The 23394-nt window shown below is 49.3% G+C and overlaps 1 protein-coding gene across 2 annotated transcripts; it reads right to left on the bottom strand.

The window, feature by feature from the left end:
* Window positions 1-1714: 1714 nt before the first annotated feature.
* On the bottom strand, window positions 1715-16020 carry SLC1A6 (solute carrier family 1 member 6). 2 transcript variants are annotated; one of them, XM_026035249.1, is made up of 11 exons: window positions 15849-16020; window positions 10974-11219; window positions 10411-10548; window positions 9772-9976; window positions 9241-9283; window positions 8323-8663; window positions 6069-6302; window positions 5275-5469; window positions 4936-5070; window positions 4263-4366; window positions 1715-1967 (listed from the first exon to the last, which is right to left on the bottom strand). In XM_026035249.1, the coding sequence occupies exons 2-11, from the start codon at window positions 11185-11187 to the stop codon at window positions 1936-1938; spliced, it is 1641 nt and encodes a 546-aa protein (XP_025891034.1). In that variant the 5' UTR covers window positions 11188-11219; window positions 15849-16020; the 3' UTR covers window positions 1715-1935. The 2 variants fall into 2 exon arrangements, with proteins under 2 accessions (XP_025891034.1, XP_025891033.1); XM_026035248.1 differs by lacking the exon at window positions 1715-1967 and having other exon boundaries at window positions 4168-4366.
* Between the last annotated feature and the right edge of the window lie 7374 nt (window positions 16021-23394).

Here is a 23394-nt window from a genome sequence, read left to right as displayed (position 1 = left end):
CGTGGCCCCGCGCACGTCCCCGCGCACGTCCCCGCGCCCGGGGCCGCCGGTTCGAGTCCCGCTGGCGGCGCGAGGCGGGGCCGCCGAGGCGCGTCCCGGAGGTCCCTGCCGCCCTCACCCAGCTTGGCCCGTGTCCCGGCGGTCACAGGTCGCGCTGGAGCCGCCGTGGGTGTTTGGGACGTTGCTGGACCGGCTGCATTCGGTGCCATCCTCATGGCTCATAGAGCAGGAGTGAGGTGACCCAGCCGCGGACGTTCGGAAGATGTGCCTTCAAAGCCAGGCCTAGGAGCTGGCCTTGCGAGAGTCGGGTTTCATTACTTAGGTGTGTGTATAAGGACGTGTCCTTTATCAAGCTAAAGATAACCCTCATCAGGTCCCAGGGGGAAGGAAGGGCCAAAAAGCATCGTGGAAAAAAAATCCTTTTATTTTCCAAATACTATCTCTTCCAAACTTTACAGACATGGGAAGTCACAGCACGAAGAGGAAGCCCTGGGGAGCCCTCAGGAGGTTCCCTGTGGCTCCCGAAACAATGTGCACACACAGCGTGTTCAGGCCTCTGCGCATAAGGTGACATGTTGCCTCTCGCCTCAAAATCCATGTTTCTGCATGAATTTTCTCTCATAAAATTGATTTTGGGGAGATGTGGCCAGGTCAAGAAGCTCTTTGTGTTTTTATGCCTCAAGAAAGCTCCTTCATTCCAAGTATTGCCCGTTGGATCATTAGGAATAAACCAGTTTGCAAATAGGAGAATAACTCTGATTTCTGAACATCTCTGCAGTACAGGGAAGATTGCATAAACTCTCAGATAAAAAAAAAAAAAAAAGACAATTGATAAAATGATTTAATATTTTCAGCTACCCCATTTTGAAGGCGGAATTAGAACAAGGGCAGCCAGATTTGGAAGGAGCACAAACATATCAGCGTTCTTGGCTGTGATTTAAAGGCTGCCTCGTGGCACGGTCAGACACAGCCGGGACTGGGGGCCTTGGGAGATGCCCGGGATGCAGAGACAAGGAGGAGAAATCCCAGCACGTGGAGAAATTCCAGTTATGTCACCAGCGAGTGCAACCCARAGTCGGCACGGATGGTTCTTCGCATAGAGCTTGCTGAGAGAGGCTCCTTGTGAAATGAGGTAAAACCAGGTCTGTGCTTTGAAGGATTGGGTTAGTTGATTTAATCRAGTTTGGCAGCAAAAGTGAGTGGGCAACTTTATAAGGGGAGTTTAGTATTGCCTTTCTTGCAGCAGCTCTAGCAACGAAGAATTCACKCTGTGTGCACGTGTGTGTCAGTGCACATACCGCTCGCCTTCATATATATGTGGCTGTATGACTGTATTTAGGTGTATATAGGCTAATTTCTTACAATACTTTACTGTTTGGGTACTGTGAAGGGCAAGACGTAATGTSAAATTGGTTAACAACATGGGCACGTGCCAGAGCTCAATTTACGGGCTGAATTCCGAGATTCCCTGGGGAGAGTGGCTTGCACCAGTTGAAAGAGGCCTCTGTTATCTGTGCTYCATTCTTAGTATTGCATTAAAAGCAGGAAATCACAAATGGACAAGCTTGAAATGTGCTGCTTTGTGGGGACACCTGATGTGCTATGTGGTATGGAGAGCCCCTCTCGTGACATGGAAACAGCTTAGAGTCCTGATGAGCTTTATTAAAGTATCATTAGGATCTTTCCAGGTAGCTCTTTTAAATGAACTCGCTAGAAGGATCCTTTACAATATCTCTAAACCACAAGGGATGTGCGTAGATTATAGAGCCAGGAGGGGCCGTTGTGATCGTCTAGTTTGAACCTCGGTATAATCCAAGCCATGGCAGTTCCCAGAATTAATTCACATTTGAGCAAGAGTCCAGTCCAACAATCTTTACTTCCAGTTCAGCCATCCACTTGCCCTTCATACACAGCAAGTCTCTTCGGGGTTAGAATTCAATGCTTTCTTGACCCTTTGGTGAAGTAGTCTGGAAAGAAAAAAAAAAAAGCAATTAAATATAAACGTATAATTTATTTTAGTCAAGTAGCAATGATCAGTAAGCACAGGCTGGGGGTTTGCTAGCTATGCAGCAGTTCTGCTTAAAATTAGGTAAAGATTCTCATGGATCACAGCCTGAGGAGTCTCAGTGATGCTGATATGACAAAATCAAGCACCTTATTGCGTTTTATAAGCAGAGCATTCCTTGGAAAGGTTTAGACTCCTGGTACCATRTCAGCCTATCAGTTAGCACTCTCCTTAGCCTACTGTAAATACAAGGTAATGCAATGTATATCTGAAAACTCTTTTATTAGGATCCAGTCTTTAGGTATAACCATGCCATCAATGTTAGAGTCCTCACTACTAAGGTGAATGGACTTGGATTTGCTGCTTGTATGTCTCGTGTACAGTCACCATGATCAGGTGGAAAATAGTCCTTGGTTAAACTACAGTAAGTTGAGTCGAAGATCTAAATCTCAGCGAACCTGAAATAGTTTTTCCTTGGAGCTCAGCACTGGTAAGTCTTTAGTTGGGTTAGGGTGTCAATTTTAGTTACTCCACTTTAAGAAAGATGTGGAACAACAAGGAAAAGTCCAGAGGAGAGGAACGTGAATGATTATTACCTGTGAGGGTATATTGAAAGAACRGGGTCTGTTTAGTCTAGAAAGGAGAAGAGCAGACATTATAATCGTAGTCAAACACACTGAAAATGCTGCAAAGGGGAGGATAGTGGCTTGTTATCCTGCTRTCTGGAACCAGACAAGAAATAATGTGCTTGCATTGCAACAAGAGAGATTTATGTTAGGGAAAACTGCGCTGGAGCACATTGAGGTTGGAATAGCACCTTTTGGGACAATGTTGGATCTATCTGCTCCAGCACAGGGTGGCCTAGATGACTTCTTGGGGTCTCTTTCAGCTCTATTTTAGGAAACCAAAGACAGGAGAAAACAAAACAAAGCAAAAGCTGTACTTGGCTCCTTTCCGCTCTCTGGTTGTATCTAAACTTTAATTTTCTGGGTGTTCACAATGTGGAGATTATGGAGCAAGTCCTGCTGTTTCTGTTCCAGAAGTGAGAAATGCAYAGCATGGTCCTGGCCGCTCCAGGGTAGTGGCACATGGATGAATCAGGTCCTTACTTGTTGCTTGGACCTCCCCAGTGTTCCAAATATCCCGTGGGCTTTTGCCCAAGTGCTTTAACCAGAAGCTGAGCTTCATTTGGTAAGAGCAGAGAAAAGTAACCTGAAGGGACTTCTGGATTTATGAGCTAGGCACCCGGCAAGCTTGTACAATTGCCAGAAAGCTGAGAAGTGGCCTCCTTCTGTCCATAGAAGATGATGAGCTGTAGAAAGATGGAGATGCTTTGAAGCAGACTTTGGAGCAATGTCACTGAAGGGGATGAACTTCTGCAAGTGGTCCCCAAAGATGAACAGAGGACCTCTGTCCTCAGTTTTATGCTGAGGAATAAAGCTGTTTTCTGGGTCAATCTRGGGTAGCAAGGAGTCACTGCTGGTGTGGGGGTCCCACCAGCTGCTGGTGGACTCAGGTATCTACATTCAGAAAGGCTGCTGGAGAACTGAGAAGCTCTTGGGAAGTTCAGCTCATTCACTAGGTATTTTATACTTAGGTCTAGCTCTAGGACTCCAATAAGAAGGACTAAATCAGGCTTTTGTGAAATAACTTTTTCTTTGCATTTACAGCATTGTGACTTAAAATGAACCGTTCTTTAGCTGGAGACTGCARAATACCCATGAATGCCAAGGCACATGGTGGCTGCCAGCTGCTTTAAGTCCTTTTGCTTTTGCACGCCAGGCATGTGGGCAAGGCACTTAAACACCAGGAGGCTGGAGAGGGACTGAACTGTGACTCGGAAATCAGGGAAAAGGAACAACAGCTGTTGCAGATTTCTAATCAGCAGTGCAGAGGATGGACTAGTCAGTCCAGCCTCTAGCTCTCTATCTATACTTGCTTCTCTAGCAGCAGTGGCCCAAGAAACAGTCAAGTCTGACGCAAGAAAAAGTTTAATTTTCTCTTTCCAACTGACATTGAAGAGAWGATGATGTTTAAAGGCACTAGGAAAGACCCCATAGGAGGAGAAGATGGGGGTGGATCTTTCTCTGTCCTCCACTATGGATTTCTGTTTCAAGTCTTTACTTTTTTTACAGCATTAATGTGCGCTCTGCTGCCTGGTTTCATAGTGCTGTCTCACTCCTGTGGTGCTTGTGCGTGTTGTGTTGTGGGCAGTCCGGCTGGAAGAGCTGCTCTTTCTCCTCAGTCACAGAATTACCAAGTTCGCAGTCCTGCGCATCCAGCTCACGACGGGAGAGATGCTCCACGATGCCAGCGCCCAGAGAGTCCCCCAGGACATTGGTGGTTGTTCTGAGGCGGTCCCTGAAAAATCAGAGRAGAAAAATGAAATACAGCTTCCTAGGGTCAGCTAAAGGGAATAAAGAGCATGTCAAGAAACACCTGTAAGGAAACTTCACTTCTCATATTTCTGCAATATTTGGCACTTCAACATTGACAAGCAAATAGCTGATGAGCTGAACACTTCAGGTTGCACAAGCAAACAGGGCTTACATAGCTGGAGGCCTTTTAGTTATGGGTCTTGGAATGATTCCCAGGGCTTTCCTTGGTTGTTAGGCCTGAGCTCTGCAGCACAGCCTGCCCCTAAAGGTCTGGAGACAGTTTCTGCATGCCCTTCAAAAGTGAGCTAAATATATTCTGCTTGGTGACCAAGCTGATCTGCAGGTGACCTCTGGTGCCTCAGGTGTGTGGGGAAGCTGCCACCACGAGCAGGGAGGGCTACTGTGCAGAGGTGCCATGGATGCAGGGGTGTTCCAAGGTGAGTGATCCAGGGTACTGAGCCTGCTCGTAGCAGAGACGCTGGCTGTGCAGACAGACCCTGCAAGCGCTGCGGGGAGCACGGAGCAGAACATGCTGCTGAGCAGGAAACTCACAGAAACCAGTCCACAGCGATGATGAGCGTAATGTCCTCAGTAGGCAGCCCCACGGAGGTCAGCACGATGACCATAGTCACCAGTCCGGCCTGGGGAATGCCCGCAGCGCCGATGCTCGCTGCCGTGGCGGTGATGCTGGGGGCAAGAGGAAAGCACAGCCATCAGTAAAGGGATGAGAAAGAAAGAGCAACTGTACATTTAATTAGCGTCCAGCCTCTCCCCACAGCAAGTGCCCCGTGTTTCTGTGGGAACATGATCAAGCTACAAAGTTATTGCCAAAGAGTGGTTCACATGGATTCCCTCCTCTAGCCCCATGATCTTTGCCAAAGCCACAGGCACCTTATTGTGATGATCTGCCCGAAGTCGAGTTCGTAGTTGTTGACTTGTGCGATGAAGATGGCTGCGAGGGCCTCATACAGAGCGGTACCGTCCATGTTGATGGTGGCTCCCACGGGCAGGACAAACCTCGTGATGCGCCTGTCCACACCGTTGTTTTCCTCCAGGCACCTGAAGGTGATGGGCAGAGTCGCGGAGCTGGAAGGAAATAACAGAACAGCATGAATTAAGTGCCTGCAGACTTTGGAAGAGGGGCTAAGCCTCTGCCTAGTCTACCCACCTGTTCTTTTCACCCTGCCATGTGAACCAGAGGCCAGATGCTGCTAGGAGAAAGAAGAGGCTAAGCAAGGCTTCCTAAGGTATGGTGCATGCTGCAGTTGCACATTCAGGCAGAGTTTTCCTCTGGGGAATTCAGGGTACGTACGACAAAATCTCTTTCAGCTATTAATTAAACTCGAGCCTTTTCTCCCACCCTCAGTGCATAAGGCAAGAGTGACCCAGGTGTAAGAGTGTATCTTGAAAATAGGTGGCAGAGCCATCAGCATGGTCCGGTACRGAACATGCGGGTCATGCACTGATGGTTGGAGATGGTCAAGTGATTGATCAGGGCCTCTGGGCAAGGGAGGCTCCACTCCCAGTGGGCCTGATGGAACCAGAGCAAAGAGCTGGGACTGCCAAGGTCTTATCTGCTCAGTGCAGACATTGGGAGGCCTCGGTGCTGCACGGAGAGCAATGCAGGTTCTGAGGAGCAAGCACAGAGCACTCCCCAGCCCCGTTGCTTGTCGAGGCCACCATACCTTGAGGAGGTGCCCAGGGCCGTGATGAGGGCCTGCAGCAGCCCTGCGATGAACACCCAGGGGTTCCTGTGCGTGACAATGAAGTACAGCAGCGGCAGGATGCAGAGGGCATGGATGAGCAGGCCAACGATGACAGTGAGCGTGTACATGCCCAGCTGGCCCCCCATCACTGCTAAGTCGTCCATCTCCAGGATTTTGCCAGCAATCAAAAACATGATCCCAACTGGGGCATACCTGTGGTAGAAACACAAGGGCCGTGCTCAGAACCASCATCCCCACTCTCACATCTGCTTTATTCCATGCTTTTCTGGACAAATCCCCAATAAAACAGTTCCCCAGAAGTGCTGCCTGAGCCTAGTTATTGGATGATCTGCTGTTTTTTAATCTGGCAACCTGGAGGGAGCTGGGACGTGTCCATGGAGCGCTCAATCAAGAGCACGTCATGCTCAGTACTCTGCAGTGTGCACAGCCTGGACGCAGATGGAGGTTTCCTCCTCCTCCTGGCTTCCTGCACACATTTCCCCAACACTCCCAATAACACCACCAGGGAAGGTCACCTTCACAGTCCCTTCCTTGGGGAGCTTGGACTGAGTGTCCATACAGTTGTCTCTTTTTCTTGAGAACCATGGAGAAGTACAGAAGGAACGGGGAAGRGTGGAATAAAAGCGATAGTGTTTGGCAAGCTCTGAGATACTAGCCTTGTTCTCCTTAGGGCTCACAACGTGTGGGGAATCCATGGCTGGCAGAGCAAGGCATGGGTACAACCGACACCTGCCAAGAGCTCTGGCTCTTCTGCGACCCCTTTTGAAGTAGCTATCTATCATTTCCATTCCTTATAGCTTTTTATTTATTTATTTATTTATTTCCACAATGAAAAATGCTACTAGCATGAGCAGTAGTGAGGCTTCAAATAACACAGACATGGAGAACATCATGGGCACTAAACTGGGCATGGGCAAGTAACTGGACCAAAGAGAACCTTAGCTCCATGGCCAGATCCCTCAGGGCTTGGGAGCTCACATGCAATTCATGCACAAGGCTCAGAGGTTCACATGCCAAACACCAAGTCATCCTGGGAGCTTTGGAAAAGTTCAGGAATGGATTTCACAAATATTTCATTTCCTCCGACCTTCTTCTTAAAGGCCTCTATTGTCTGCAGACAGTGGCCAGATCTTTCCAGGAAAAAAAAAGAAGCCAGATTGCAGCCAACCCTGCTGGCTGTGGGGACAGGCTTCAGGAAGCACTGCAGCACTTCCAGGCTTCTGGAAGGTCTTTTGGTCCTCTGAGCWGCTGCAGGCCCCTGATTCCAGTCACTTGGCCCAGACTTGGGCCTTTTGATGGTCATTTGAAAGCAAAGTATTTCAAACCMCAGAGCCCTTCATTTCAGTGACAGGAGAAGGGAGTTGTAGAGTCCAGCCATGGGTGCACTAGAGTCGGGAAGAATATGAGCTCCGTGGCCAGCAGTACCTCCAGGAACAACATATTTAGGGAGGCAGCTACAAAGTGCAGCCCTTTCAGGCACGGCTGATGTCAGGGCCAGAGGGAATTGCCAACTGAGAGGAGGGAAATGATGGGGACTCCTTTCTGAACAAGCCAGTGCTGAGCCCATGAGCACTGGTGAGTTGTGCTGGGCCTGAGCGTTCCCTGAGAGCTTCCCACGTGCTCTATATACCAACACCCTCTTTCTTCACGGTAAAGGRAATTCAAAGGCAGCTGGAAACTGGTTCTGAGGATAGTGAACAGACCCATAGGAAGCAACAACCAGCTGAGCTGTAGAGCTGGGATCTTTGAGACCACAAGTTGAAGGGTCTTTGAGTTAATCTTGCCAATGCAGCTCAGCTCATAGAGCTGCTGCATAAAGGTGTTATCCCGAGGAGCAGATAAGTGGCATCAGTTACTCTGATGCAGGGCTAGGTGAGACAGCTGCTACACACCTGGAAGGAGGGCTACCTGTGGGAAAGCCTCACGCCCTACCGCTTGGTAAGGCTAAGAGAACTTCCACTCCAGTTTCCAGCTGCCTCAAGGAAAGTATGTCCTGGTATACCTGATATTTCTAAAGTAAAAACAGCACAGGAAATGAAATGTGAACAACTATCCCATGCAGACTTTTCCCTCCAGGCTGATGGAGCCAAAAGAGAGCTGTGCCCATCTGCTTTTCCCTTTGCATGTCATCCTTAAAGCTACCCCATTTCCCATCAGGTCAGTGGAAAACTGCACCTGCAGACCTCCTGCTTCAACCGGCCGTGCTCCTCACCAGATGATAATGGCCACCAGCCTCATGATGGCTTCGTTGAGGCAGTTAAAGAACTCCCGCAGGGCCCGTCCCTTCTGCTTCATGCTGCCGATCACCAAACCGAAGCACATGGAGAACACTACCAGCCCCAGTGCGTTCACCCCATTGGCTGAGCCCGGGATGGGAATGACTTCTTCAAAGGTCAGCACCTCGGAGAGGGTCCCCAGGGCATGAGTGACGTTCTCCAGGATACCGGTGGAGTTCTCAGGCACAGAGATCTGGGTGGTTGTGACAGCTGCTGTGACATTGCTGCTGTGGAGGACAGTTCTGGTGAAGACCCTGGTGGTGTATTGTGTCTTGTACTGAAATGACAGAGATTATGAGATGCATTCAGGTCTGGTTCAGGRGTTCTAGATAACATGCTAGGCTCTTGCATCCTGTCCTAAAGAAAGGAGAATACTCCAAAATTCTGTTGATCTCGTTGGAAAACTTGCCTTGTTATTTCTTCTCAAACTCCCTAATTTAGTGCATAGATCCAGAAGTTTATATATGTTAAGGCCAAAGGAGACCATTAGATCATCTAAAGATGAATTCCACATTCCACATTTTCTTTTCCATTGTTAAGAAATGCACCTACCTTTCAATTTGTTGAAAGATAGTTCTTATTTTACAGACATTGTTACTTCTACCCCCATGCCCACCCTTGGGMTTAAGATCTCTTTGACACCTTTATTTTCTTTGTTCTCTAGTTTTTGRCTGGGGGATGCTGTAATACTAACTGGTGACTACAGTGCCTCAGTGCCTCCTGGAGCAGTCAGAGTGGGAAAATGGGAAAGCAGCACAAAGCCAGCCCTGTTCTTATCCCTCAGAAAAGTGTTTGGGGTCATGGTCTCCTGTAGAGGGCCCAAAGGAGGTTGTAGGCCAGGCAGGATTTCATACCTGTTTGAAGCAGGCTTCTACGAGGTTGGGCGGGAACATATTCCTGCAGCAGATAAAACAAGGAATGAGTTATGGTCCTGTTTGTCTAGCAAGCAGATTTGGTGTTCCTGTGCCATGGAGCGGTGTCTCTAGTCACAACAGTCACAGTGCCAGGTCTGGCTACAGAGCAGATGTTGGWAGGGCTGTTTGAAGGTCCTCTGCTCAGTCTAGAGCATGTGCCTAGAGCAGTGTCTAGAGACACTGTTGGCCACTGTGGTCAGACTTTTTCTCTCTCACGCATTTTCTGACTGGCCTCCTGTCCTGCAGAAGCTCCCTCATAGTTAGTTTGCCACTAACTCTTCATCTTGAAGCCCTCAGAATATAGTTATGAGGAGAATGCCCTTACGAGAACTAGCAGACAATGCAAGTCTCAGCCAGAAGCATTTCTTCCCCTGTGTGTCTAGGACTGTGAAACTTCAAAAGGAGGTTCAGCAGAGGAAAGTAATCTCATTGTCCAGCATGTTCTCACACAACACAAGCCTGTTCACCTACCTCACCAGGTCCATGAAGGCATCAGTGGTCTGCACCTGCTCGATTCTTCCTTCCCGGTGGAGTTTATCTTTAGATCCTTTCCCTGGGTGGATGATGATGACCATGAGGATGCCAATGAAGACTGCTATGATGGTGGTCACCATGTAGTAGACCACAGCCCTCATCCCCATCTTCCCCGAGGCTCTGCCATCAAGTGAGGCCATGCCTGGGGAGTCAGACAGGAAAACAAGGTGAGAGGGTCTATTAATTAACCTCGGGTAGTGCTGAACTCTCTTCCCTAAATTGGAAGAAGTCTAAATCAAACTTGGACAACAGACTTTTCAATGATTAAATTTCCACAGGATTTTACACAAGATGAAATCCTTATCAGTGCTCAGGTATTGGACACTGGAACCACCGCGTTGCCTCCCATTCTTCTGGAAAAGCATGAGATCTTCTGCTTCTCCTCGCCAATGCTGAGCCAGCAGGGCTAAGAGTTGGGATCATGTTTATCACAGTGATGGGCTCAGACTGTTCACTATTAGTCAGGCTTATCTCAGCGTTGTTCGCAGCCAGGGCCTCGAGAGAGACCCAGCAACATTCAGCAGCAGCCTTTGGGGAGTATGGCCAGGACTGCGGGCACCAGAAAGCTCTTCTCACCTGTAATCAAGCTAGAGACGATGAGAGGAAGAACCAGCATCTGGAGCATACGCATCAGCAGCTCGCCAGGGAAGGAGAAATACTTGATCTGGCGATAGGTCAGCTGGTAGGGCCGGAGGGAAAAAGCCAGKATGATCCCTGTGGAACAAGAGGTAAGAATGGAAATGGGAGAGTATGAGCTGTCCCTCAGTCCGTCCTACACCATGGCTATGCTTGCCCTCTTCTTTCAGTTCTTCCTGTGCCCGAACGGGGAAGGAGCAAATGCTCCTTTTTCTTTTGAAAGACTGTGATGYAGCTTTCGCTGTATGCAAGATAAGGGAGTCGTCATCATCCCCTTCTTGCTAGAGCTTAGCCACTATCTACAACAGAAAGGGTTTGCTGATTCTGCTCTACTAGTTCTCACGAATATCAGCCAAGCTTTCTGTGAATACAACCCCCAACCTAAGGATTCTTTACCGTCTCCTCCCCAGCCAATTCCTTACAATCAAATAAAAACTGTGGGGAACAGATGGACTTTTCCCCACAGTTACAGGCGGTGCCCAGTGTTGCCCCCRGCTTCGTACCCAGCAAGACGGCCGCGATGGTGAAGAGGACGAACGCGTTCCTCCTGAAGAAGCTTTTGGCRCTCTCCGCCGTGAGGCTGTGCATGCGCTTCCTGGCGCGGGCCGCCCGCTTCTGCACGGCCTGCTGGAATCGGTGCACGCGGCTCTGCGCGTGGAGCCGCTTCGACGCGTCCTCCTTGAGGAAGAGGCTGTTCACGTGGCTCTGCTCGCTCATGGTGGCCACAGGCGCTCAGAGCTCTGCRGCCGCTGCGCGGGGAGAAGCACAGGAGAGCGAGCAGAAAATGCAGCACCTGACGCTTGGCCTGCCTTTCTTTTTGTGTGTGTGTCATTTCCCTGGGGCCCAGAGCAGATTTAATTAGTGCTGGTTGAAAAGCTCCTCTGTAGCCCCACAAGGAACAGATCCAGGGTGTTCCAGGGGCTGCAGGTGCTTGGTCCCCACTGTGCTCCGGTGTCTCCAGAGAACCTGCGGCCTCTGCAGCAGCTGCGTGTGCAGAGCGGAGCACTTCATGGTGGCTCTGGGGGCACAAAAGGCCCCCAGGTGGACCCAGGCTTGTTTTTATGAGTTCAGCAGTTTGCCCAAAGATTAATATTTATTGCCTGCACATGAACTGTTCTAAACAAGACCAAGGAGGACACAAGATCTCCCATATATATCCTCAGTGGACAGGACCCCSCCAGAACAGCTTTCTACACAGCAGAGCAGCACCACCAGTTTGTGCAGAAAGGACCATAACTGCTGAAGGACTTGTAGAAGCAGAACCACCAAAGACTGCATTAAACCCCAAAAGACACTTTTGAACCCCCAAACCACCCGCTCCATCAGACAGCCCAGCACACCTTGGTAAGTGCTACCTACCTCACCTTCCTTACCTAGAAGTCCAAAACTCAGGTCTCTTTACTCAAGTTGAGTGATAAGAGGCACATTAACAGCTCTGAAATCACCCACATTGTCTTGCTCAGCTCCAGCCAGGTTAACCCTTCACCTGCCTTGGTGACTTGAGGAGACCAGCCTGGAGCAGGGGTACAGCAACGCGGGCTGTGCTGGAGAATATTTACCAACGAAACTCCCCTGTTTCCCCATGGGCAATCAACATTATATCCCCAAACACAGGAGAAGGGACACAGCAGGGGAAATAAATGACATGGCTAAGCCAAAAAATGAGACAGCGGTCTGCAGGGAACTTGAACCTGGGAGTCCTGATTGGGACCTCTGCCTCTACAACAAACACGCCGTTTTGGTGGGGGTTTTAATAGCACCAAGTGGTCTGAATGCTCTTCAGTCAACACAGGCTGCCTGCAGAGAGCTGCTCTCTAATCCTGACTCAATAAATGAGAGCTGCCCTGTCCAAACCTGGTCTTACTCAGAGCTCGAGCTCGCTGCAGCTGCGACACGGGTTCTTATCTGGGGAGTTCCCATACAGAACCCACCCTCTGTGTGAAGAGACTCACCTGCACTCTTCTCTGGATGTCTCCCCATCCACACACGCTGCAAAATGTGTTTCTGTGCAAAGCGTATGGAGTTTCGGGGTTGATGTGGGACAAATCAGGACTGGTCACTAGCTCCCATGTTCCACCATATCCTCAGCAGCCTCCTCCGAGCAAAACTTGTCACATAAGAGGAACTCACCAACAAAACTTGTGATGTCCCCACCCACTTGCTCCCTTTCTCCAGCTGCGTATTTTGCAATACAACAACTCCCTCCCCAGTACATTCCCTCCGCACTGCTGCCCTGAAGTTGTGCAAATGCCTCCTATTGCATCAACTGGAAGATCTGAGACTGCTACAGTAAGTCATCAGAATATCATTTCTTGCAGATTAACGGTCTTTAATGTCATGGGTTTCCCTTTCTCTAAGGGAAAATATGGCCTTGCTTYAGTAACCAGGTGAAGGTTCTCCTGCATATGCCTGTGCTGCTCTAATCTCCAAGCACTAAGATRTATGAGAGAGCATTTTCAGGGGTAATTTCAAGGCTAGACCAGGAAGCACAGAATATTTTGAAAGAAACTCAGCGTTGCAAAACTAATACCCAGTTCCTGGCAATGAGGCTTCAGATAAACAGTGGAATTTTGCCTGTTTCAGGGAGAATAGTCAGAAGACGGTGAAAGTGAAAAAAAATGGGGAAGGAAGACTTTGTGCTATGTTCTTTGCCCTCCTCTTTACACGTTTGTGCAAGTGAGCTGATGAGATGATCCATAATCTATGATCATCTCATCTACCAATGGAGAAGATTTCCAAGGGAGTAGGGAATACACAGGAATTATAAAGAATTATAAAATAGGAAGACTTTTTAAAAGCAAATCTCTGTGTCAACTGAGATGCATCCGTTCCAGCTTGTGTGCTGTGTTGATAAACACTCCTCCATGCGCCTAGCCTCTGCTAAAGCAGTCACCGCTGGAAAAGCTGAAGCCATCCAGGGTACAGCACCTTCCCATGGGCAGATTTTAAAAGTAGCAGGTAATAAAATCCCATCTGAAAGGAAAGAAGAACTAGCTTGCAGTAATCTGTGCAGATGGTTTTACTGAAGGGCTACCTGCAGGACAGATTTGCATCTCCTTGTCACACGTGTGCCCTCCTCACCCTGCTACTACCTGGTGGCACCTGGGCACAGTTTCAGTCCCTAAGCCAGCAGGAAGAGAACAGTTCTAAACTTAGAAATGGAAATTAAAAGAGGCTGATGGAGCGGGGTCTGTTTAGAGAAGAGGCTCGGGGSTCTATAAATATCTGCTCTAAGGATGTAAAGAAGATGGAGCCAGATTTTTCTCAGTGGTGCCCAGTGACAGRACAAGAGGCAACRGGCACAAACTGAAAAACCAGAAAATTCTACTTAASCATGAGGAAACCCTCACTGTGAGGGTGCTCCAGCACTGGAATAGGTTGTCCAGAGAGGTTGTGAGGTCTTCATCCTTGGAAGATACTCCAGAGCCGACTAGAGGGGGCCCTGAGGAACCTCCTGGAGGTTTCACAGAATGGTTTGAGTGGGGGGATTGGACTAGTTGCTCTCCAGAAACCCCTTCCAACAGCCACCCTGTGGTCCCTCCAGTCAGATGAGGCTGCATAACCTCCCCTCAGACCACACTGACATCGCCTGTCCCTGGTAGCATCCTGCAGCTGATGGACCCGATATAACCAGCACAGGACCGTGGTCTGGTTCCTTCTCTCATCAGCTATCCATGCACAGCACTTCAGCAGCAAACTGAAAGATGAACAAGAAAAAGCTACTTCATGGAAATGGCCAAGTGTCAATTGTTGCAGCAGACAGAGCTGCACCAGGAGCCCGGGGTATGGCGTTACAAAGKCTCTGGCCATGGAGTCGGTGGGATCAAAGGAAGTAAATGCAGAGTCCGAGTGAAGCCTTTTTGTGCCTCACACGGTGCCCTTAGTGCTCTCCCGAGAGACAGCAGCGGCGCTCGGGCCACCGCCATTCCCTCTGCCTACATGTAACGCAGGGACTCGGCTTTCCCATGTGTCCTTCCTGTTAATGTGCCCATGAGGTGTCAGTCACATATCACATAAGTGACCTCAAAGCATAAAACCTGCACRACCAGCACAGCAGAGGAGGGTTGCAGCCTCTCACGGTAAATTCAAGCTCTGGGCTGGAACAGCTCAACTTGTCACTCCTCAGAACAAATAAATGGAAGGCAACGATTCAGATGCTGGTGACTAGAGGCTCTGTGTCCCACCACTGCTAGTGTCTGCGCAGAACAGCACGCAAGGGGTTATTCTAATTAGTCAGCTTTACCCTTGGGGMTGCCAAATTAGAAATGCCCACCACAAAGTCTCATTCAGGATAACCTCCCTCCCGGGACAGCAGGGAGAGTGGCAAGAGAATCCCAAGGCAGCCACTGCTTAGTAGGGCAGGTAGCGTCACCGCTGCCCCGGGCGTGCAGCCTGGCTCCCCGCGTGTGCCTTGCTCCCAACGACACAACTGGAAAGTCATGTCAAGCACGGCCAATTCCCCCTCGACCACAGGCTGCCTGCTCCTTCTRCTAAAACAGCTTTTTTCTTTTCTTTTTTCTTCTTTTTGCTGCTGAAAGCTAGGGAGAGACTGCAAAATAATGAACACTTTYGAGCCCACCGTTTCTCTTGTCTCCAAGGAAACTCTGCTGATCTGTTCAACACCAAAAGAAGCAGGATTTTCAAAGAGAAGCATCCACACATAGCAGCAGGGAAGCATCCTAAGGGTAAGAAGATGGAGGAATACATGCAGAAGGAGAGAATCTGAGGAGGAACTTGGCACAAATTCAGTACATTTTTTAGAGGCAAGGCAAGGGGCCACTGAGAAAACCTGTCCATGGTGAACTCCGTATATTGAGGATACTCAACAGAGTCTCCTCGCGTAGCGAGATGGAGGGAACGATGCCTCCATCCATGCAGGCACAGCCGTGCTTTGCCCTCAGAGCACTGCTCGGGGGCCTGGCAACTGCAGGTAGAGCAGTCAAGTCCTGCCTACATCTGGGCAGTTCAGGCACCCCATGGAATGGATGTGCCAGGGTCAAGCTGTTGGTCCATGTCTGCGAGAAGGAACTGGAGGACGGGCAGCAGCTTTCAGCCCACCTAGACCCCTCCATGACAAAGGCACCATTGCCAGATCAACTGCATCACAGCTGGGAGGACAAGTCCCTTTCTCGCCCCTACCTGTAGTCATGTCCAACAACAAGGTTGTCCCTCTCTAGCTGTCAAACTCAGAACATACAGCCACACTTTTCAAGCAATCCCTTCTAGGCCRTTCCCAATCCTAAAAAAAGCCATCCCTGTTACCTTCTCATGCGTTCATCCAAGGAAACCTTCTCCTGCTCTCCTCCAGTCTTGCTTCACGCACTAGACCTCTCACTGCTCTTATTCATGCATGCAGATTTGCCGACAAAACCACTCACCTGGAGGAAGTGTTGGTTGTCAAGCAGGAAGGACAGCAGGTCTTTTGGGTCTGAGAACTCTCCTAATTTTCTCCTAATTGGGRCTTGTTCAGAGCTGCTTGGTTCTCTAATTCTTGCAGATCAAAGGCAGGATGCAGGATTTTCTCCTCGGAAAGGTGCGGTGTTCGCAGAGAGCTCTGAGCAGTACCTCCTGAGAGAAGAAGGGAAGACTGTAATATGCTYGGGATACATGGCAGCAGGGGACGGGGGAGTGGCACGGAGGAGGAGACTGGAAGATCCTAGGTGATTGCAGGAGAGCAGAGGACACAAGGCATCTGTCACTGTGAAGCTGCATGTAGTTCATGCTGGATTTAACACTAACACTGCTTTTGCACTTTCTTATTGCTCCTCACACGAGCTGCAAAGACACTTAGTAGCAGCAGAGAGCRGGACAGGCCATGAAATGGAAGAAATGACCCTAGTCTTCCTATGGAGGATGGCACAGGTAGCGTGARCTCTCAAGTCCTGCTAGTGTCAAAGAGGGACTGAAAGCCCTGCAAGTTTCAGAGACTTCTGCAGCAAAACACAAACTGCAATGGACGACTCAGAGATAGGTTTTTCATTTTCCAGAATGAATGTCTCTGATTATGGGCCATAGAGCCCTAAGTCCTGCCCTTGCCCCACACCCAAAGCATCTCTAGGGCTGGTCTGTGCATGAAGGGGTGCGCGGTTTAGCCCGCAGATTTTCCTACCAAACGTGGCTGTTTGCTGGCAGCAGCCAGGGGAGAGCGCAGTGCCCGGCGGGACGTTCCCGAGGCCGGCGGGGCGCGTGGCCGCCCCACAGCAGCCCGCCAGTGCCCGTGGGCTGCACGGAGCCTTGGCCGGGCCGGCGGCTGAGCCCGCGCGCAGAGCGCAGCCTTCGCACAGGCACCCGCAGCACCCGCAGCGTGAGGGCTGCCTTGCGGGAGCTCTGCGGGCTCTCAAGGCCCGAGCGAGGGGACGGCTGTCACTGCGAGGGTGAGTTTGAACAGTCTGGACCAGTTGTGGCTTCAGTGCAGGCTCTGCCTAGCAGACAAACCAAAGTTCATGTGGGTCCCCAAATTGCGCTTGACCTCTGTGGTCTTTTGCATCTTTAATTATCAAAATGTGAACAGGTTCAAGGGAGATGAGGAAGTGGGTGGCCTGGACCTTGGATGCAGAGCAGCAGCCTAAGGCTACTGAGGAGGTAAAGAGCTCAACTCCCTCTGACCAGGGTTAACTGACACCCTGACAGACCTTTTCCTGGTTGGAAAAATTCCTTGAAGAGGAAACAGCACAATGAGCTCAAATCCCGGAGTCTGCCCTTATTCAAGCGCCAGGCACACCTTGTTGTGCACAATTGTGTGCACATGATCTTCACTGCCTTCCAAAAGCACTCACCGTGTTGGCCTTCTGAAAGAGCCCAGCTGCTCTGAAATGCTGGAAGGACGAATCCTSCTCCTCTCCTTAAGTGAGAGTGCAGCAAGGCCAAGAGGAGGTGCCAGCAGGTACCATGTGTGGGCACCTGAACTGCACCTGAACGTGCTGACAGCGGGGAGATGCGTGTGACCTGTCAATAGCTGAAGCTGTGATGGGAACCTGGATAGTTTGTCCTCGGAGGGTAGGAAGCCATGGAGATATTCCTGCCTGCTTATTGCCATGGGGAAGGACRTGGTTTCCCCACACTGAAGCAATCCTTCAGCTCTCCCTTCCTTGGATCTTGCAGCTCTGCGGTCTGGTTCTCCTAGGTACAGTAACCTTAATTTGGAGGCTGGGATTAGGTTTTTTCAAGCTGCGCTGCTCACTTGGCCCAGAGAGCAGAGTCCAATTACGCAGTTTCGTCCTTCATTCCAAGTTAGAGTTCCTGCAAATGAATCTGCTTTGCGTTTCACAGAGCTTCCCTTCCTATGGGAAATGCCAGTATTTCAACATTTATTTGGTAATATCTTGGAACAAAAAGGAAAATTTTCAGCTCTTGCAACACATGCAATTATCCATTATCCAAGATGCAGCTAGGTTGCAGTGTAGGAGTTGGGCTCGAAGAAAACACTTGGAAGGTGGACGTGGAAGGTCAAAAAGCCTGTCTGATATTTTGAGTAAGTTGGTTTGAAACTACTATAGGTTGTCTGCTGAGAAAAGAGGGTGGAAATACTTTACTTCTGCTGCCTTGATGATATATTTGTCCAAATTTAACTTGGCCCATTTTCTCTGGCGTTCTCCACATGGTTTCCTATCGGCATCGTGTTGTTCTCCATCGTCTCCCAACAGCGTAAGTGTGTATATGTATTACAAGGGCAAAAGGGACCACTTGTGATCATGTAGTTTGACCTCCTTTTCCAGGACAGGAATAGCCCTGTGTTAATTAATTTTCTTTTAAGTAGAATATACTATTTAGAAAAAAAAAAAAAAAAAAAAAAAAAAAGTCACTAGTTGATCTCGTATGTATGCAAAAAAAAAAAAAAAAAAAAAAAAAAAAAAAGAAGGTGCATTCCTCTTTTCTGGTAGTGATGGATTCACCACAATTCCGGGTAACTTATATAAGCTTGGGTCTACCTGACCTTAGGAATTCTGTGTGATAGGAAGATGATGCTGCTGTGGATGGGCTGAACTGGACTTAATAATGTTAATACTGACACGATGTTAATACTGACATAGAGTCCCAGAAGGTGGTAGGGAGCTCAGCCTCACCAGTATGCACTGACCACACTCACACAAACAGCAACCMAGACAAAGCTCTTTTGGGATTGATTTTGCAATTTGCTTTTCATTAGGAGCCTGCAATTACCTGCCAGCTTTCTTGAAGAAGCATTCAAAACTAGAGCATTTCAGAGAAGAAAAAGGCCTAGAGCAACAGGGAGTGTGCTCTGTCCTTCCCTGCTCCATTRCTGTCCTTCACTGAATAGGAGATTCCCCTAAAACCAACTGCTTTGAGGGACTAGATTTTATCTTTCCTTCTCACCAGTTCCCTCTAGGAAAAGGATGCTCTGGATGCTCTGCCTGTCTCCAAAGACTTTTTTTTTTTCTCTCTCTCTTTTTTTTTTTCAATGACACTCCTCCTAATTTTGGCAAAATTGTTTGACTTGAGTTAGAGCCATAACGGTCCCGAGTGGAGAGCTCCAAGTTCCTCCAGATTCCCAGACCCTGTGTCAGCAGGAATATCTGGATCTGCCTTGATGCTGAAACTGACCCCAAAAGCTGGATCGGAAGCTTCTYGGAAGGCCTGCGGGTGGAATTAAGGGCATCTCCTGTCTGGCTCTCCCAGGAAACATTGTGGTTACAGAGACCTTGCTGGATTGTGATTCACAAAGTCACCCTATGTGTGGAAGGTGCCATGAGCTTTGCTTTCCTTGTAGCCTCTCCCAGCATATGGCAAAACATTGCAAGAACAATCCCAGCATATGAGAGCCCTTGCTCCTCAAACTAAATGCTCTTGGTGACTTCTCAGATGGGGAGTTTTTCTTCCAATCCCGCTATCTCTATCATGGACCATAAATCAGATGGGTGAAGTGGTGGCTGCAGATGTCGGACTGAACTTAGGAGGCCAAACAGGGCCCAAATCATCACACAGAAAAGCTGRGAGTAGAACTGGCCGCCCGCTGTCAACAGAGGCAACTCAAACTGCTCATTAGCGAAGCTCATTAAAGAAACTGAGCCAAAGGGAAAGCACGTTCCCGGCTTATCAGGCCACCTCCTCTGTGAGCTCTCTGATCTACTTTTGCAGTGATTGCTCCTGACCCAGGCTAAGCCCCTGAGAAATCTCACAGCTCGTAGCCTGCGGCAAACGGGCAGCGGCGGCCGCGCCAGAGCCGGGCGCGCGGCACTCGCGCCCTCGCTCCCCGCCTGGAAAATTCCACTCGTCTTCGCAGCGCCCTGAAGCTCTTGGCCAGCAGCCCTTGCCAAGGGGCTGTTTGTCTGCCTGCTGGATGGCTGCTCCGCTTTGCACCTGTGAATTGTGGCCCTTTTGCCAGGAAACTCGCACCATGTGCTCAGCCCTCTCTGAGCAGAGCGATAAGAGGTCGCTATGAAACTCTATCCTGCCTCCTCTACCCTTTTTATTATTTTCCCTTTTTGTTGCTGCTGTCAATACAGATGGACATGAAGAGTGAGGCTCCCGCTGGCAGGACAGGGACAGCAGCAGAACTTAGTTTTCCCTCCAGAACCTCCAGCTCCAGCCAAGTTGAGTACAAGGAAGTTTCTCTGATGCTTTCACTCCTTCTACCCCTCTCTGAATTAACCTGACGCCTGATAATATGTGCAAAATTTCTCAAATAGCTTCAAGCTTGAAGCCTATCAAACAACGGATAATAAAGCCATACTAATGAATTGTTCAGACATGCTTTTCACCTCTATGTCTGCCTGAGAATCTGACAGATTTCAAATGTTCTCGGTTTGTTTTATTTGTGCGTGTTTTTATCCCCCTCACTCTATTTAATACTCCCCTTCTTCCCTCCCCTTTCCTCTCCCCGCTCTTACCGTGCGGGTTTGCGGCGCTCGGTGTCGGCAGCTCTAATGTCCTGTTACGTGTTAGGAAAAGCGTGCGGAAAAGTATCGGGGCAGAAAGCCTTGCGTTACAATGTCATTCAGGTCATCAGCACACACTGGGTACTAACCAATGGGAATAAATCTCCTGGGAATTAGTTGGAAATCCTGGAAACTATGTTCCACACTCCGAAAGCTCTACTGCTAGCTTCCTTTTGATATCTGCAAAGAAATAATGTGGCAGGCTGCTCAGAAACTGAGAGATTTAAACAGCAAGACAAGAAATAAAAGTCATTTGGGCTTTTTTTTTTTTTTTCTGGCGTATTTCTAAAATACACACAATGTCTCACCTGCTAGTGTTCACACCACGTTTCTGCTCCGAGGAGGAGCTCTATAAGGGTCGCCACGATGACCGAGGGACGGAGCGGGCGCCTTGCAGCAGTAACGTGCTCGTGGTGCTGACCACACCGTGCAGGCAGGGAGGCTGCGCCAGGATTTTACTCAGCTATTCTGTAAAAAAAAGACCATTTGCTAAAGCTTTACTTGCAAGATATCCCTCTCCCTAGACAAAGGTTTCATYGACATATTGAAAGCCTTGCCTCAAAAATGAATCGATGAGGGAGACTTGCTAGTGCTTTCCAGGTCAGCTAATTTAAAATGAGGTATTAGAAGAGGGGCGGACATTTAAACAAGCAATGCTTGCTCAGTCTAACCAGCATTTCCAGGGAAGTGGCACAGAAATGAATACTTGAATTATGGTTAAACTAAGTCTCCTGCATCCAGGAAAGAATTTGGATAGGAGAGAGAGACAGTGTAAAAGAAGAAGCTAGACATGGCCTAATACCGTACCTTTACTTGTGTGAAGCCCAAAAGCAAAACAGCTTCTTGAAGGTCAGAGSTGTGCAAACTTTTGCTCAGGAAACCTGGATTTGGTTAAGTTTTGTAAAGAAGAAGGAATTACGTTAACAGGAGCTGGTACCCTCATTGCCCCTGCTTACTCCTGTGGGAAAGGGAACGAAGTCTCAGAAAAGCAGAAAGGAAACTGGGTGTTTCCCAGTTTTTGCAACTCTCTTGGCGACTTTGATGCACTCTTGGATCAAGAGTCATGTCCAATATGAACAAGAAAATCTTCTATGAACCAAGTAGCGTTCTGAATACTGCCTTTATGTGGTTCTCATCATCCCTTTGCACTTCACACCTGAAGCAAGGCCTGCGAATGAGGTGTGAGGCTGGGGAAAGCACAGATCTGCTCAAGACCCCCTCAGCTCCAGCAAAGCTGCCACTGCCACAAAATCCAGCTGCGGAACGGGCTGGACACGGACTTCCAAAACCCTCTGAAGAGTCTTTGGAAGGCAGCAGTTAGGCACAAACCCCACAGAGCACCGCGTCCCGGCACATTCCTTCCTGTGCCGGAACCTGGTGTATGTGGGGCAAGTGTTGCTTCTTTTCCTTTCAGGAAAAATATACTTGCTACACAGCACCTGCTGCTACAGAATCATGGGACATCACGGCATGGAGGAGGAAATTGGGCAAGATGTAAGAGCTCCTAGCAGTTTGGAAGGCCTGCTGTGTGATTGTGCAACACGCTGAGCTGGCGAGCGCCGAGAGTCGTCACTCCGGRTTTATGGCCTTTCTTTCATAGACTGGTGCAAGACCTCGAAACTTAGGTGAACTGAATTGCCATCATCTGGCACTGAAGCACGGGGCGCGGGAAGTGAAAACGGAGTAAGATCTTGTGGAAAACGAAGCGTCTTCTCTCCCCATCTAGTGGGGAAAGGAGGGAGGCTCCTGCAGAAATCAGCTGCTCRGCTCTGCGCTGTCTGGATGAACGGAGCTCTGGGAATGAGCTCCGGGATCCAACTGCACAGATGTGTCCCCAGACCCTGCTCAGAGGGACAGGGTGCTCTAGTCATGACAGAGCTTTCCTTTCCCGTCTCCTGGTCCAGCTAATTCCAGACAGACATTCAGGAACAGATGAGACCAAGTACATCACATAATCAGACAGGTGCGGATTGGGCCAGAAATTTGGTTTGTGTGGGAACAAAACTGGCTTTAAAGTTAGATCAGTTTGCTCAGAAGCTGGTACAGTCAACTCTGAAAATACCCATGGATGGAGATTCACCACCACACAGATACATGTCCTCTTACTGCATCCCTGTCCTGGAAAAGCACTTCAAGAAAACAAAGTCCTGGAAAAAAATTACTCTGCAGTACTGTCACTGAATGGGTGCAAAATGGCAATTTGCAAAGCTTTTTGATCACACCCTTTGCTAGTACCACGCTGGGCGCAGAGGAAGGTGCTGTTTGCACATGAGCACCTACACTGTGCCAGGGTTCCAGCCTCCAGGGGCTCCTGGCAGTGCAGGGATGTCCGTGATGCCCCTAAGCCTCTTGGTTCTGTCCCAGTGCAGCCACGTCACTGTTACCCTTTCTCACAGTTTCAACTCCAGCAGTTGTGTTGTGTGTACCCAGAGCTAGGAGGACCTCCATCGTGTCCTGGAGCAAGTTCTGAGTGAATTAGAGACATGAAATAAAGGCTGGGGATCCTTCTAAGGCATTTATTTGTATTTTTGGGCAGGGTTTCCAGCATTTTGCTGTAAGTGAGACACATTTCAAAGTAACTTGTCTCACTTCCTCTGAAAYGAAACACCAGCTCTTCCCAGCCCGGCTGCTGCACTGATCCCCTCATGGCATCTCCATGATCGCGCCCACAGCTTGAGGATTCTGGTACATGCCAAGCTTGAGACCTGCTGTTCTCAGAGTTTAAAACACCCTCCTTCCCTTTATCCTAGACCACCACCTAGTGGGTGCTGGCGATCATATCAGACATGCCCATGTTGCTCTTGTGAGTCACCAAGCACTCCTGGGTACCACACAAGTCCCAGAAGGTACAAGGTGTTTCTTGGTGCGCCAGGGATGCCAGCGGTTCCGTGCAGCTGCACCTTAGTGTTGGGACGCAGCACTCACAGAGCCCTGAGACAGCCTGGGCTTCACCTCTCCTGCCTGGCTTCTGCTCCACGGAGAAGGGGCTTATGGAGGAGCAAGGACTCCAGCACAATCTGCCGCTTTG

Source organism: Nothoprocta perdicaria, unplaced genomic scaffold (assembly GCF_003342845.1).
Source record: "Nothoprocta perdicaria isolate Ctin4 unplaced genomic scaffold, notPer1 scaffold_157, whole genome shotgun sequence".
Taxonomy (NCBI): domain Eukaryota; kingdom Metazoa; phylum Chordata; class Aves; order Tinamiformes; family Tinamidae; genus Nothoprocta; species Nothoprocta perdicaria.
The sequence above is the reverse complement of the archived record's forward strand: the minus strand, read 5'-3'. Positions and strand labels throughout refer to the sequence as shown.